The sequence below is a fragment of the Nerophis ophidion genome, linkage group LG10, assembly GCF_033978795.1.
Source record: "Nerophis ophidion isolate RoL-2023_Sa linkage group LG10, RoL_Noph_v1.0, whole genome shotgun sequence".
NCBI lineage: Eukaryota > Metazoa > Chordata > Actinopteri > Syngnathiformes > Syngnathidae > Nerophis > Nerophis ophidion.
In genome coordinates this window covers 8,668,928-8,681,850 of record NC_084620.1, presented here as the reverse complement: position 1 = coordinate 8,681,850, position 12,923 = coordinate 8,668,928, and the positions used below count along the sequence as shown (strand labels likewise).

The following is a 12,923-nucleotide window of genomic DNA, read 5'->3' as shown; positions in this document are numbered from 1 at the left end:
GAATTACGACTTTAGACGGAAAAATCACATGCCTGTTCTTGAAGAAGAAGTTACAGGTCTGTGAGAGCGCTCTTCCTTGTTTGAAGTGACAAAATACTTATTTTCCACCATGGTTTACAAATAAATTCTTTAAAATTCCTACAATGTGAATTCCTGGATTTTTTTTCCACATTCTGTCTCTCACAGTTGAAGTGTACCTTTGATGAAAATTACAGACCTGTCATAATTTTTTTAAGTGGGAAAACTTGCACAATCAGTGGCTGACTAAATACTTTTTTGCCCCACTGTATGTATTTATGTATATATATATATATATATATATATATATATATATATATATATATATATATATATATATATATATATATATATATATATATATATATATATATATATATATATATATATATATAAGGTGCACTGGTGGTGCATCTCATATATGAAAAAAGGTTAAAAATAGACCAATCATTGGCGGTGCGCCTTATACTCAGGTGCGCCCTATGGTCCGGAAAATACGGAATGTTTGTTTGTGTGAGAGATAGTGTGTGTGCGTGTGTCTGTACAAGACTGTGTCCATTTTGTGTTGAGCGGTTTTAGAAAGCACAATATTTATTAAACATTTGCATAAAGCAAACAAATTGTCCAGTTCCATGTTAATGGTATTAAATCCTCGAAAAGGATGTGTCTACCGTACACTTATTACAGAGAAAAAAATAACGTTAAAATATATGCGATTAATTGTTAACTATAGAAAAAAATGCAATTAATCTCCTATACATATCAATCTTTTGGACAGCTATAATTCTGTGTCATTGCAGTAAGGGTTCTGCATGTAGTATGTATGTATGGAGGAGCTGCTGCAACAGGAAAGTTGACAAAAACTTATTTGGGTAAAGTAAATGAGCTTGGAAATGTGGAGGATTTAGGGAAGGATTGGCTCAAGAGGTTTTGAGACGTAACCGTCCAACTAATTAGAAATCCCTTTTCAATTGTCAAGCTCCTGTAATCCCGCAGCAATGACGAATGCGCTCATTGGAACTGTTAAATATCAAAGCTGGGCACTCGTCGTCGAATGCGCTCGTCGCTCGGGATGTTTGGCACCGCCGGGCGATGTGAAGCGAGTGCGCGCCTCGGTTTGTGTCACTCATGTTACAAGGCATGACAAGACTCTTTAAGCGCCGCCCGCCTCCAACATGACACAGTCATATACGTGTTAGAACAACTCACGCCTCTTCCAACAGACTCAGCCATTCCTCCTTGCGGCTGCCACCATCGCGCACTGGCAGAAGAGTAGGAGATGGCACAGTGCGCCTCGCACACTCATGTCGTTGAGGTAACCAGAGGTGATTCGTGCTGCCATGCAGCGGTGTATTTACGGCATTCCCCCTGGCGAAATGAAGCCGAGGGGAATTTTTTTTCTCCCCTCCTCGCTCTGAGACTCTGCATACAGAGGACTGTTGCTGCGACAGTGAATATGCGGTGCCGTTTTAATCTGGGATCAAACTGAAAATCCTCTCCCATAAGAGTTCAGTCAAGGTCATACTGGCGATTAGGCACTAGACTGTCTATGGAGAGATGCTGAAACAGGGGAGTAGCACACGAGTAGCAGGAATAAAAGGAAGTTGGTGCGGTCAACCAATAGAGCTCTAATGTCACCAAATAAACACCCGGCTGGTGAACAACATGGTGATGACAGACTAATTCAGGATCGCCTTCCTTGAAGATGAACTCACTCCTTCCACTACAGAGTTGGGTCATGACTTAGGGACCTAAAAGCCTGTTTTGCTGGCCCACAAGTGGGACATCAACCTGGCTGAGGCCTGGTGCTGTGCCAAGCTGGTCTGTCTAAGACGCCCACACCAGAGACCGGGAGGTGAAACAGGAGAGAGGGATGGTACAAGGGGGCCGTGGACAGGCCCTGTCGAACATATGAGTTTTCCAAGGAAGTAATGTCAAGGTGTCCGGTTATGTGTGCAACATGGCTTATGACACACCTTCTAAACTATGAGCACACCACATTAGCATTCTGTCAACAAAACATCAGCTTGGAAGCACTAAACTAAGGTTACCTTACCATCTGTAGGTGAGGTTTTTAGCCGGTTGCAGAATCCTTGAACGTCCCCGTATGATTCCCCAATTTTGTTTATCCCCTCAGTGCCTCGCAGTTCCATGAGGGCGCGCAGTTCTTTGAGCGTGCAGCCAAAATCTCCATCATGGTTGGCCTCCGCTACGGAGTTCTTCACCCCACTGTAAGAGTTGTTTGCCATTGTCCCCGCTAGCTTTCCACGTTAATGCAAAGCTTTGAGGTAACAGAAGGGGTACAAAAAAAAATGTAAATATAAAAATAAGTGTCCTGGAAAAGTTTAAATCCTCACGAGCGTGCACACAGAGGTAGCGCCCATAAAAAAGGCGACAAGGCCATCAGAGGCAGCTGGAGTCATGTGGCAGCGGGTGGAAGGGCAGCGTTTCTACAAAACCAGCCATTTCCATTGGAGAGCTGAGTCTTCCTGGCCTTTCATGGCGTTGGAGAACTCAGAGAGCCAGAGATCACCATGCAGTCAGATCTAGAACGAGAAGAGATATCATACTGTCAGCAGGCACCAAAGTAAGCAGGATTCCACCAAAGAAGAAACCATTAAAATGTGATGCTCGGACAAAAAGTCCCGCGTGTTTTCAGAGGCAGCAGTGGATTCTGCTAATGCGGACAAGCATTTACGCCGACGTGTTCTGTCATGCACGTACAGGTACATAGGTCGCTCTCTGGGAACAAAATTCCCTTCTCTGCAGTCACACGGGCGGTTAGCTGGGACTCGCTGAATGATTACTTCAGGAAAAGCCTCGCGTCAAATCTAATTAAGACTATCTGCGGCATTGGGGAGCTCCGCGGCGCTCAACGCCAGTAGCCCATTGTAACCAGCGGCTGGTGCCCATTCAGCCTCAATATGACACAACTGGGATAGTTCATTCAGAGTTGGCTGGATTTGAACTCATTTATAGATTCCTGAGCAGACAAGAGGACATTAACAATGCTCATCTAAAAAGCCCAGCATCTCTGTGGGACGGGGCTCCTCAGAGCTGTTAAGTTGGAAAAACAAAGAGTAACATCTCCAAATATACAAAACTGGGACACGGATGTTGCACCGTATCGCTTGCTGCACAAAATGAACGCTCGCAGCTTATTCCATTCAGAATCTTGGAAACTATTCTGTCACATATTGGGATTCTACTTGGAGCCATCTGCTATGGAAAAAACAAGACAACGTGTATTATTTATTATGCAGCGTAATTGCAGGGCCGCTTGTAATAACAAGGTGGAAGATGGTTGTGTAGAAGATGCTTTAAGCTCAAAAAAATACTAATAAGTTTCATCATTATTTCATGCACCTTACATGCAGTCATGCCTATTTTCCAAGACAAAATTTACTATGAGAAATGTAGGCATTAGTGAGCTGGCTAAAATAATTTACCAGCCCAAGACTGCATAGTTTATTTGGTTTTCCTTAGTTATAATTGCAGGCTTTAACAATTACCTCTCAGACTGTAAATTCCACAGCATCAACCACTAAAGGCAGCACATTGGTAAGTGTCAATAATGCCTAAGCCTGCTGTGAAGCTTAGACTGGTTTGTCAGCAGGGCACTATTAAACATCCACTGTGATGATCGGTTGATTGGCAACACTAAATTGGCTGTAATGTGTGAATGTGAGTGTGAGTGTGAATGTTGTCTGTCAATTTGTGTTGGCCCTGTAATGAGTTGGCGACTTGTCCAGGGTGTACTCCGCCTTCCGCCCGAATGCAACTGAGATAGGCTCCAACGACCCCCCGAGATCCCGAAAGGGACAAGCGGTAGAAAAAAGATGGATGGATGTGATGATGTTGTTGTAACAAAGAGTGGTTACCGTGAATTGATTTACAATGACACCGACTTAAAAACGTTGAAAAACTAATTCGGATGTTACCATTTAGCGGTCAATTGTACGGAATATGTACTTGTCCAGGGTGTACCCTGCCTTCCGCCCGATTGTAGCTGAGATAGGCGCCAGCGCCCCCCGCGACCCCGAAAGGGAATAAGCGGTAGAAAATGGATGGATGGATGTACTGAACTGTGCAATCTACTAATAAAAGTTTCAATCAATCTATCAAAAGGTTCAGACACTGCACACCCTCCTTAGAACCAGCATCCTCTGCAATGGGCATAAAAAGATGTTATGCACTGCCTCTAAACAATACATATTTGGGATGTAACGATATGAAAATTTCATATGAGTTGGCATTTTTATCACGTTATCGTTGAATGTAGGACTGCAAAAATGAATAGAATACATCGATGAGAAAATTGTTGATTTAATTTCTGTTGTTTCGAATAATCGTTTAATGAAAATGTATCAAATCTGGACCGCAACGGATGTCCAAAACTTTGAATACGCAAACATATTTTCTGCACCACCACTCCAAAAGAGCGCACATAAGAGCGCTGTTTGTTGAAGCTGTGATCTGTTCACTAGCAAACAGCAGATTGTTTGCTTCATTATGTATTTTTAATTTATACACAGTATAAAAGTGAAATTTCATGTTGATAATGTGCATTTATTGCAAAAAAGAAGAAGGTAATGGTAAGAAGAACATCTTGTTTTTAAGGTATTTCAACTACTTTCCTTACAATGTGCACTAAGGCTATAAAGTGAGTACCATACTTAATGAAACAAACAATTGATAGATTTTTGGATTACTAAATGTGCTCAAAAATATGTACACACTTTGAAATCTTTTAACCAAGTTTTTTTTTTTGTCTTGTGTTTATGATCGCATTTGAGCAAGCTATTGATTAGTGCGATACTATGCCTGTTTATCCTTATACTGGTAAATTTAGTGTCCCTGTTATAAATTTATCACAGTTCCTTTCCTCCCTAGGATGCTAAAGGCACTCAGTGCTGCGGGTGGCTACCCACATGGTGCAAATAGGCCAATCATGAGTAATTAGGGGTTTGGTATCTTGCTCAAGGACACTTAGGGAAACACTCCCTCTTGAAGCTGAAGATCAAACCAGTAACCATCCAATTAGCAGACAGCCAAAAGTAAAAGAAGGACAAGTAGGCTTTTCGTAGCATTCACTTCAAATGCTGCACCTCTGCTGAATGCAATTCTTGTGTGCCTTCGGGCCACCATCGCGACACCCAGCCCCGCAGGGTGATGTCCCGTGCCAACATTTGCTCCGCTGGGACAGTTTCGGGTTGCCGAGCGGGTCACATGTCACAACTGCGGAAAATCATTGCCATTGGATCTCCTCGCCTGGCAGCTGGCGCGGTTTGGTTAAGTGACAGTGGCCGGGGTTAACTCTTTGCATGCCAACGCCAGGGAGACTTGACTACTCCAAGACATCAGAGGTTGCTACGACACATGCGGGTTGACATCTGCAGAAATGTGGAGACAATTAAAAGTGACGGCGGCAAGCTTCTGCAGAAAACAATTTATGCTAAAGAAACCCTCTGGCAGTTTTTAAACATCCGTGAGGCAACTACTCCAAGATAGCAATTCTCGGGATCCACTGCAATGAAGCCGCGTACCATGAGGGGTAGTGGTATTTTTAGCTCTTTCCCGGCCTGCCCCTCCCCCCGCCACTAGCCTCGCATCGAACTGGGTCAGGCCATGCAAATGTAGAGGGTACAAAGCAGAGACACCCGGCATCTCCTCTCACAGCTGAGAGCTACTTCAGCGCGCACACTGGAAGCCCTACGAGGCTGTCAGGCTGCCAAATAGCGTACGGAGGCGCATTCAGAGGTGTCAGCAGTCAGCACACAGTTTTCATCTTCATCCTCTCCGACTGGGATCATGGGGACATTTGAACAAACCAAACATGCCTATTTTCAGGTAACACCTGTTTAATGGTCAGGGTTTAATTTATTTGAAATAATTTGGCAAATCTGAAGAGAATTAGGAATAAGAAGGGTGTTTTTAATCCTATTCTTCTCGATGTGTATGCAGCATTACTGATGGTTTGGTCACTTTCTAAAATAAAAATACCTTAGTTAATGATAAATAACCTGGTTCTCAGCACATATACAGTGATACCTTAGTTTTTGTACGCCCAGTTTTTTGTCCACTGTGTCAGCTTAAGTATGGCCCACGTATTATTCTGCGGACTCGAGTACCCAAACAAAGAATCCCACACGTTGGTGACTCAGTTTATATGCTCATTCTCTCAGTTTAAGCATAACTGCAAAATTGTCCAACATGGGGCCAAAGAAGTTGTGAGGGCCAGCAATTTAATAATGAACGTGAGAAAAACTACTGAATTCCTGGAAAAAAATCAGGAATTCTTACCCTATTTTTTTTTTTTTTTTTTTTTTTTAATTGATCTCAACTCTGTACACTGCTGCTGGAATTTTAATTTTCCTGAAGGAACTCTCCTGAAGGAATCAATAAAGTACTATCTATCTATCTATCTATCTAATTTACAAGCCTATTTTAGTTGCCTCTGTCAAACAGATCATCAGGAGCTTCTGTATATTTTCATGGATACATTTCTACTGTTTAGATATTATTTTAATGTCTTCGGCAGACCTTATCGATTCCTTCTGCTTCGGTATGTTGAAAATCGGCAGTGCTACGTTCCAACTGCTTCACCAAGATAACAAGGTTCTCGTGCTGCCACGTTTTTGATGATTACTTCCTTCAATTCAATAAATATCATCCACTTCTTCTCAGCAATGTCCTCAACACTCACTTTTTTCCTTCCCATGCTTGTAAAAACAGCTTGGGATGGTAAGTATGTCCTAAAAACTATGTGGCGATAACGACTACTATAATAACCAAAAATATCAAGATAATTGATTTTGTATATAGATCATAATAAAAAACATTTCAAAACAGGTTACTTGGAATCGTTACTGTCAATATTTGTATCGACCATTCAAGACCTCCAGCTTGTGGTTAGAAATGAGCATATCCTTATACAGTATGTAGAATAGCATTTACTCATCCTCTAGTGATGATACTTGCAAGAAAAGTAGTGTATTTTCCGCCATGGAAGTGAGAAGTGGCTTTACACTGCAGAGGCACATTAGCCCCAAGCAAAAACGGTACATTACTTTGAGGACGTGTTTGCTAGATTGTCGGTGTGAAAATTGTGGGACACAGCGAGAATGTGACGTCAACATGCATTATTACGTACGATACAACGATAGTATTAAAAGCTCTATCGTTAGACAAATTTATATAATACTTCAACACTAAAATCTGCTCGAGTCAGTGAATGTGAAGCTGGAATAGGCTGCGCCCCCCTGAAACTCCGAGAGGGTCTAGCGTTACAAAATGGATGGATGGATAGTCTATATTGCACAACTCACGTAAAACCGGATGTTTTCTGCGTATTTTATGGGGTTCATTCTGACATTCCCTACGCCACATAGTTGTGGGGAAGCTCGCAACTTGAATTTGAACTTGGATTGAATTTGAACATAAAGTATAACAATTAGCCGAAAGACAACTTGTATCTGAAAACATTTGTATGTTGAGGTTAGGGATGTCCCGATCCAGGTTTTTGCACTTCCGATCCGATACCGATCCAGGTTTTTGCACTTCCGATCCGATACTGATACAGGCCGATACTGGCCTATCCAAACATGTATCAAAGTTTAAAGTTATTTAGCCTACTTAGTTGTCAGATTCATGTTGAAAATGATTTTAGTACTCGATAACAACTAGCCAGCTGAATTAGGTAAGTTTGAATAATACACACTGGTTGGTATTCAAGGGTAAACACAAAATATCAAAAATTATACATGACAAACAGAAATGGCATCATTAAACAGTAAAAAAGTGAACAGTATAAAGTGCAAATAATGCTGTAAACATTATTTAAAAAAGCAAAACACACAAACAACCTGAGTAGGATAAAATGTCTATAACTCAGCATCAATACTTGCTCTTGAACAAGTGTAAGCTTAAAAAAAAACAAAAAAACTATCTACACACTCCTTTCAATTGTTTGCCCCAGTCAGGGGGGGGCAAACAATTGAAGTCCAAGCATAATGGGGAGATTCTTTCTAACAAAGACCAGCATTTCAAGATGCTCAGGTGTCAGCCTGCTCCTGTGTTCATCAATGAAGAGTGCTAAAAAGCCTCTCACTCTCAAGACTCATTAAAATGTCTTACAACTTTAACACCATACTTGACTTTATTGTTGCATGTTTTGCACTCCACCTATTCATCTTTTTCGTTTTGTAGGGTAAAATAATCCCACACAGCTGACATTTTTACCGTAACTTTTAATTCACATGGCCGTCTTAACGGTTAGGACAACCACAGGTTAGAACACAGAGCTGTGGTTGTGTTGAAGGTGTGCTGGAAAATGCTTAATGGAGCGTAGGGAGCAGCAGAAGAGTGGAATGTATTATTTAAATCGGTGCGTTGGAAAACACGGACCGGGTTTTTTTAAAAAACTGGATCTGGATCGGCATTTTCCCATGCCTTGCCGATACGCATTTTTGGCAAATATCGGCGGCCGATCCGCTCCAAATATCGGATCGGGACAACCCTAGTTGAGGTATGATTGTACGAAAAGTGGTGTTCGCTCCTCTTTTTTCGCTCATTGACGTACTCAAGTTTTTAATAAAAAGGTAAAAGTGAAGTAATGTTAATTATTCAATGTAATTTTTAATTTATGTATTTCAAATTGTTTTCCGTGTATAAAATGACAGTTATTCCCAATAAAATGTGCTTTTTGTCATTATTCATATCCTTGCACATTCTCTTTTTGTTTGACTTTTGCATAGTTTTAAAAGCTTACTTTACAATTTATTAACTATAAGGTGTTAGGAATTAGGTTTAAACAACAATAAAATGGACAACATAATGATGAAAATGCTACAATTGAAGTAAGATCTACTTAAAAATGATGTTAATGTGTTACGTAAATAATAAGCAAATTCTCAGTTTGAAAAGTTAAGATGTATTTATTTAAAAGCATTTAAGTTCTTCAGACGTTGCACTAAACTTTCAGCATTAATACAATGTCCGGAAGGCAAGTACGTGCACGTGTTAAGTGTGAGAACGTTACACTGCTTACAATGTTATGCAGCAGCTGCAGTGTTTTGGCGAGATGGTCTTTCATCAGCGCAGCCTTTGAAGATGAAAAGTGCTTTATATTTTTTTTATAACGCCCCGTGAAACGGGGCAGGTCAGAGCCCACAGCCCCCACGCCCGGTCAGACACAGTCTGACTTTCCATCCACAGCCTGACCCCGTCTTCCCAGAGCTTCATACAACGGGGACACTGTGTACCATCGCCAACATTGTGACACTATTACGAGTGAGTGGAAGTAAAAGGGATTGACAACCTGAACTTGGAAGCTGGCTAAAGATCAGCTGCAGATCAGCTGTGGTGTCAACAAAGTGAACGTTCTTGAGGCAGTGATGTCCGTCCATCCGTCCATCCATCCATCCATCCATCCATTCATTCATTCAGGGTTGTGGGGAGGCTGCAGTCTATCCTTTCTGCACTCAGGCGGAAGACAGACCTTAAAAATATTGGGCTTGTTGGCGTAGTGAATGTCGGTGAACCCCGTACGATCCGATCGAAACATCCAGTCTTACTCGCTGGCATATGTTTGTAGCTAGAGATGGACATAACTTTGTTTTGCCAAGCATGGGGGAGAAATAAAATGAGTGTGAGCGTAGCACTGAAACTAGTCTGGATTATACTGAAGCAGAATGAGTCGTTAACACCAGCCAAGGATGTTAGAATAATATCTAAACAGTGGACATTTATCCATGAAAATATGGAGAAGCAGCTGACTGTGTGTTTAAAAGAGAGGAAACTGGAAGGAGATACCATAGAGGTCCACTCTCCAAGGCAAATAGTCCACTATTGTTACATTACTTCATAAAACTATTGTAGTTGTTTGTACTACTTTATACTGTATAGATTCTTTATACAGCATTTCTTATCTAAAACGTTTTTGTTTTAAAAAAAAAAAAACATGTTACATGTTAAAATTGTGATGTTCTGGAGCGCCAACAATTGATTAAATAGATTTTAATTCATTTCAATGGGCAGCGCCGTTTCCCAGTACAAGTTTTTGAAGTACAAGCTGCTATAAAGAACCAAAGCGCTAAAGTTGAGGTACTACTAGTGTTGTCCTGATAACAATATTTTGGTAATAGGACCAAAATGTATCTTGATACTTTTCAAAATAAAGGGGACCACAAAAAATGTCATAATCGGCTTTTTAAATTCTTTTTATTTAGGTAGCCAGGGACTGCAGATGGAAATTAGCTATTTAGCCATAATTTGGTGCAGAACATATCTGTCTTTGAGCTTAATGTCTCTGTGCATTGTCCCTTCAAATAAAGACTAAACCAAACTATTTTAACAGAAAATATTATGATACATTAAACTAGGGCTGGGCGGTATATCGATATACGCGATATATCGAGGGTTTGTCTCTCTGTGCGATATAGAAACTGACTATATCGTAATATTCGAGTAGACATTCTCACGCAGTTGTTTTTAGCTGCGTGCATTACACTACAGGCTCTCTTCGCTCTTTCCTATGTCTCCTTCTCACAAACAAGCAGGCGCACATTCTTACATATGTCACATACTGTCACGTCACACATCACATACGTATACGCCCTTGCCCAGCAGAGAGGTAGCGGCGTGGCTAACGTTAACTGTGATGATATTAGGTTGTTGCGATAGAAAGAAGGTGCGAATCTCGTAACAAATGAAGGAAAAATTAATTCCCAAGAAAAACAGCACGGGTTCCATCGTCTGGCGGTAGTTCGGCTTCAAGCGGGAATATGTCGAATAGACAACTTTAATTTGTCATGTGTGGGGCACAAGCGTTGCTACCAAAAGTAGCATTACTGCTAATATGTAGCATCATTTGAAAAGTCACCTGCTAATAACTTTAATAAATACAGTTTTGGTAAATTGACTTAGTTGTGATTTCCTTCTCTGCATGAAAGTTTAAAAGTAGCAAATATTAGTGCAGTATGAACAATGTTTTAATGTAAACACATGGAATCACCATACTGCTGTGATTATATGTATCCAGTGTTCATTCAAGGCTAAGGCAAAATACCGAGAAAAATATCGTATTTCGCGATATGGCCTAAAAATTTCGCAGTATTAAAAAAAGGCAATATCGCCCAGCCCTACATTAAACATATGTTTGTTATTGCAATCTGCAATAAAAGAACAGTTTCATAACATAATGAACATACTAGACAACTTTTATTTTAGTAGTAAATATGCAATCTGGGTTACAAAGCTCTTAATTTGGCAGCTGACGTATGCAGTAACATTGTGTCATTTTCGATTGTATTATTTTGTCAAAATTATGAGGGACAAGCAATAGATAATGGATATATGGATGCATGTATTATTAATCTACTTGTTTATTAATCTACTTGTTTACTTACTGTTAATAACTGCTTAATTTCTGTTTTGACAAGTTCTCACTAAACTCCTGTTAAAATGTAACCAGCCCTTGTTTTTCTGTTGTTCGGATACTCTACTTAAGTTTTGACTGGTACTACAATATAAAAATGACAAAATATTTTGTGATCATAAAAATGTTGAGGTAATCTTTGTAATATGGAATACATACGACTCAGGGAGTTGGTATTGTTACAGTCCATATGTGTATAAATCCACCCATTTCCATTCAGGGGCGCTAGTTTACTGTTAGCTATTGTATGTTTATCCATTCCTCCTCCTGCTGGGATGATACTGTACATGTAAGAACTGTAGTTTATATGTCACCATGCAGGCGAGAATTAGTGGAGACCCTTGCTTGCTTTGTTTTACAGAGCGGCACTTTGGTCACAACGTTTCTATGCACTAAATTAGTCTGATTTTTAAAAAAATGGTAATTTTTATGTGTTTGCATGTAAAGTTGCAGTGTTTATAAACACTGTCTAAAGCAACCATTGGTCATACGCTGTGTGCCTCCCGTACACTGGGGGTCACTTGTTTCCTTTTAGCGCGGATAAATGTAATGCTTTTCCGGTTGACCTATGACGTCACAGCAGGCATCTGTGGCTCCTTACAAATCAACATCTTATCTTTGTTGTACCGGATGTCTGCTGTAATATTAGCACAGATTACAAATAGTACGTCTCTAAAGTTGATGATAAATAGCAAACATCATCAAGAAGTTATCTTATATTGCGCTAGGTAATTGACAATACTACAAACAATATATTGGTGCGGATGCAGGTCCGAAGCAAAGAAAGACCGGCAGGAGAGAGTTTTTTCAAAGGACTTTTTGGACGGAGAATCACGGAAACAAAACTTTGGAACGTCTCGGAGTTCAATCATAAGGCTCTGTAGACTGATGGAAGGAGTTTTATATCTGAAAGAAAATACTTTTCGTGCCCCGGTTAATACTGTTCCAGATGAAGGTTGCTATTGTTCTGGACTATATTGTTAGTTGTGCAGAATACAGATTTATTGTTAATCAGTTTGGAGTGCACGAATGCAGCGTGAAGATTTGTGTACGCTATGTTATTCACTTTTAATACCCCTGCTTCATTCTTTTTCATCGAATTGGTATTTCGTTCCGGAGTCCGAATTAAGCGGGTAATTTATATTTCCTTAGCTACATTCCTGAAAAAATCTCTGTCTTTTTTTCTACCATAGATGCACTTCAAAATGTTCTGTACTTTCAATTTGTGAAACATATTGACAGTCGCCTTTTCATTACAATTGTTGCTTATGTTTTGCTTGAACGGGATCTGCTTTCAGTCTATATCCCACACGTTGAGGCTGGTGCATGCGCGATATTAAGGGTCCCCTCAGACAGCACATATCCACTTGAGGTATCTGGTTTTCAATTGCAAAATCCAGGCGTGTTATTTCCGATTTTTCAAAAACCGAACATGATTGGATTAAAGGGGAACTGCACTTTTTGGGGG

At 40.3% G+C, this 12,923-nt stretch overlaps 1 protein-coding gene across 1 annotated transcript in view; it reads right to left on the bottom strand.

The window, feature by feature from the left end:
- Positions 1-12,923, bottom strand: part of atp2b1a (ATPase plasma membrane Ca2+ transporting 1a) — a 70,348-nt gene that overhangs the window by 45,656 nt on the left and 11,769 nt on the right. The window contains exon 2 of the mRNA XM_061912230.1: positions 2,075-2,564. Within this exon, the coding sequence (XP_061768214.1) occupies positions 2,075-2,267 (193 nt within the window). The 5' untranslated portion in view covers positions 2,268-2,564. The remainder of the gene's footprint in view (positions 1-2,074; positions 2,565-12,923) is intronic.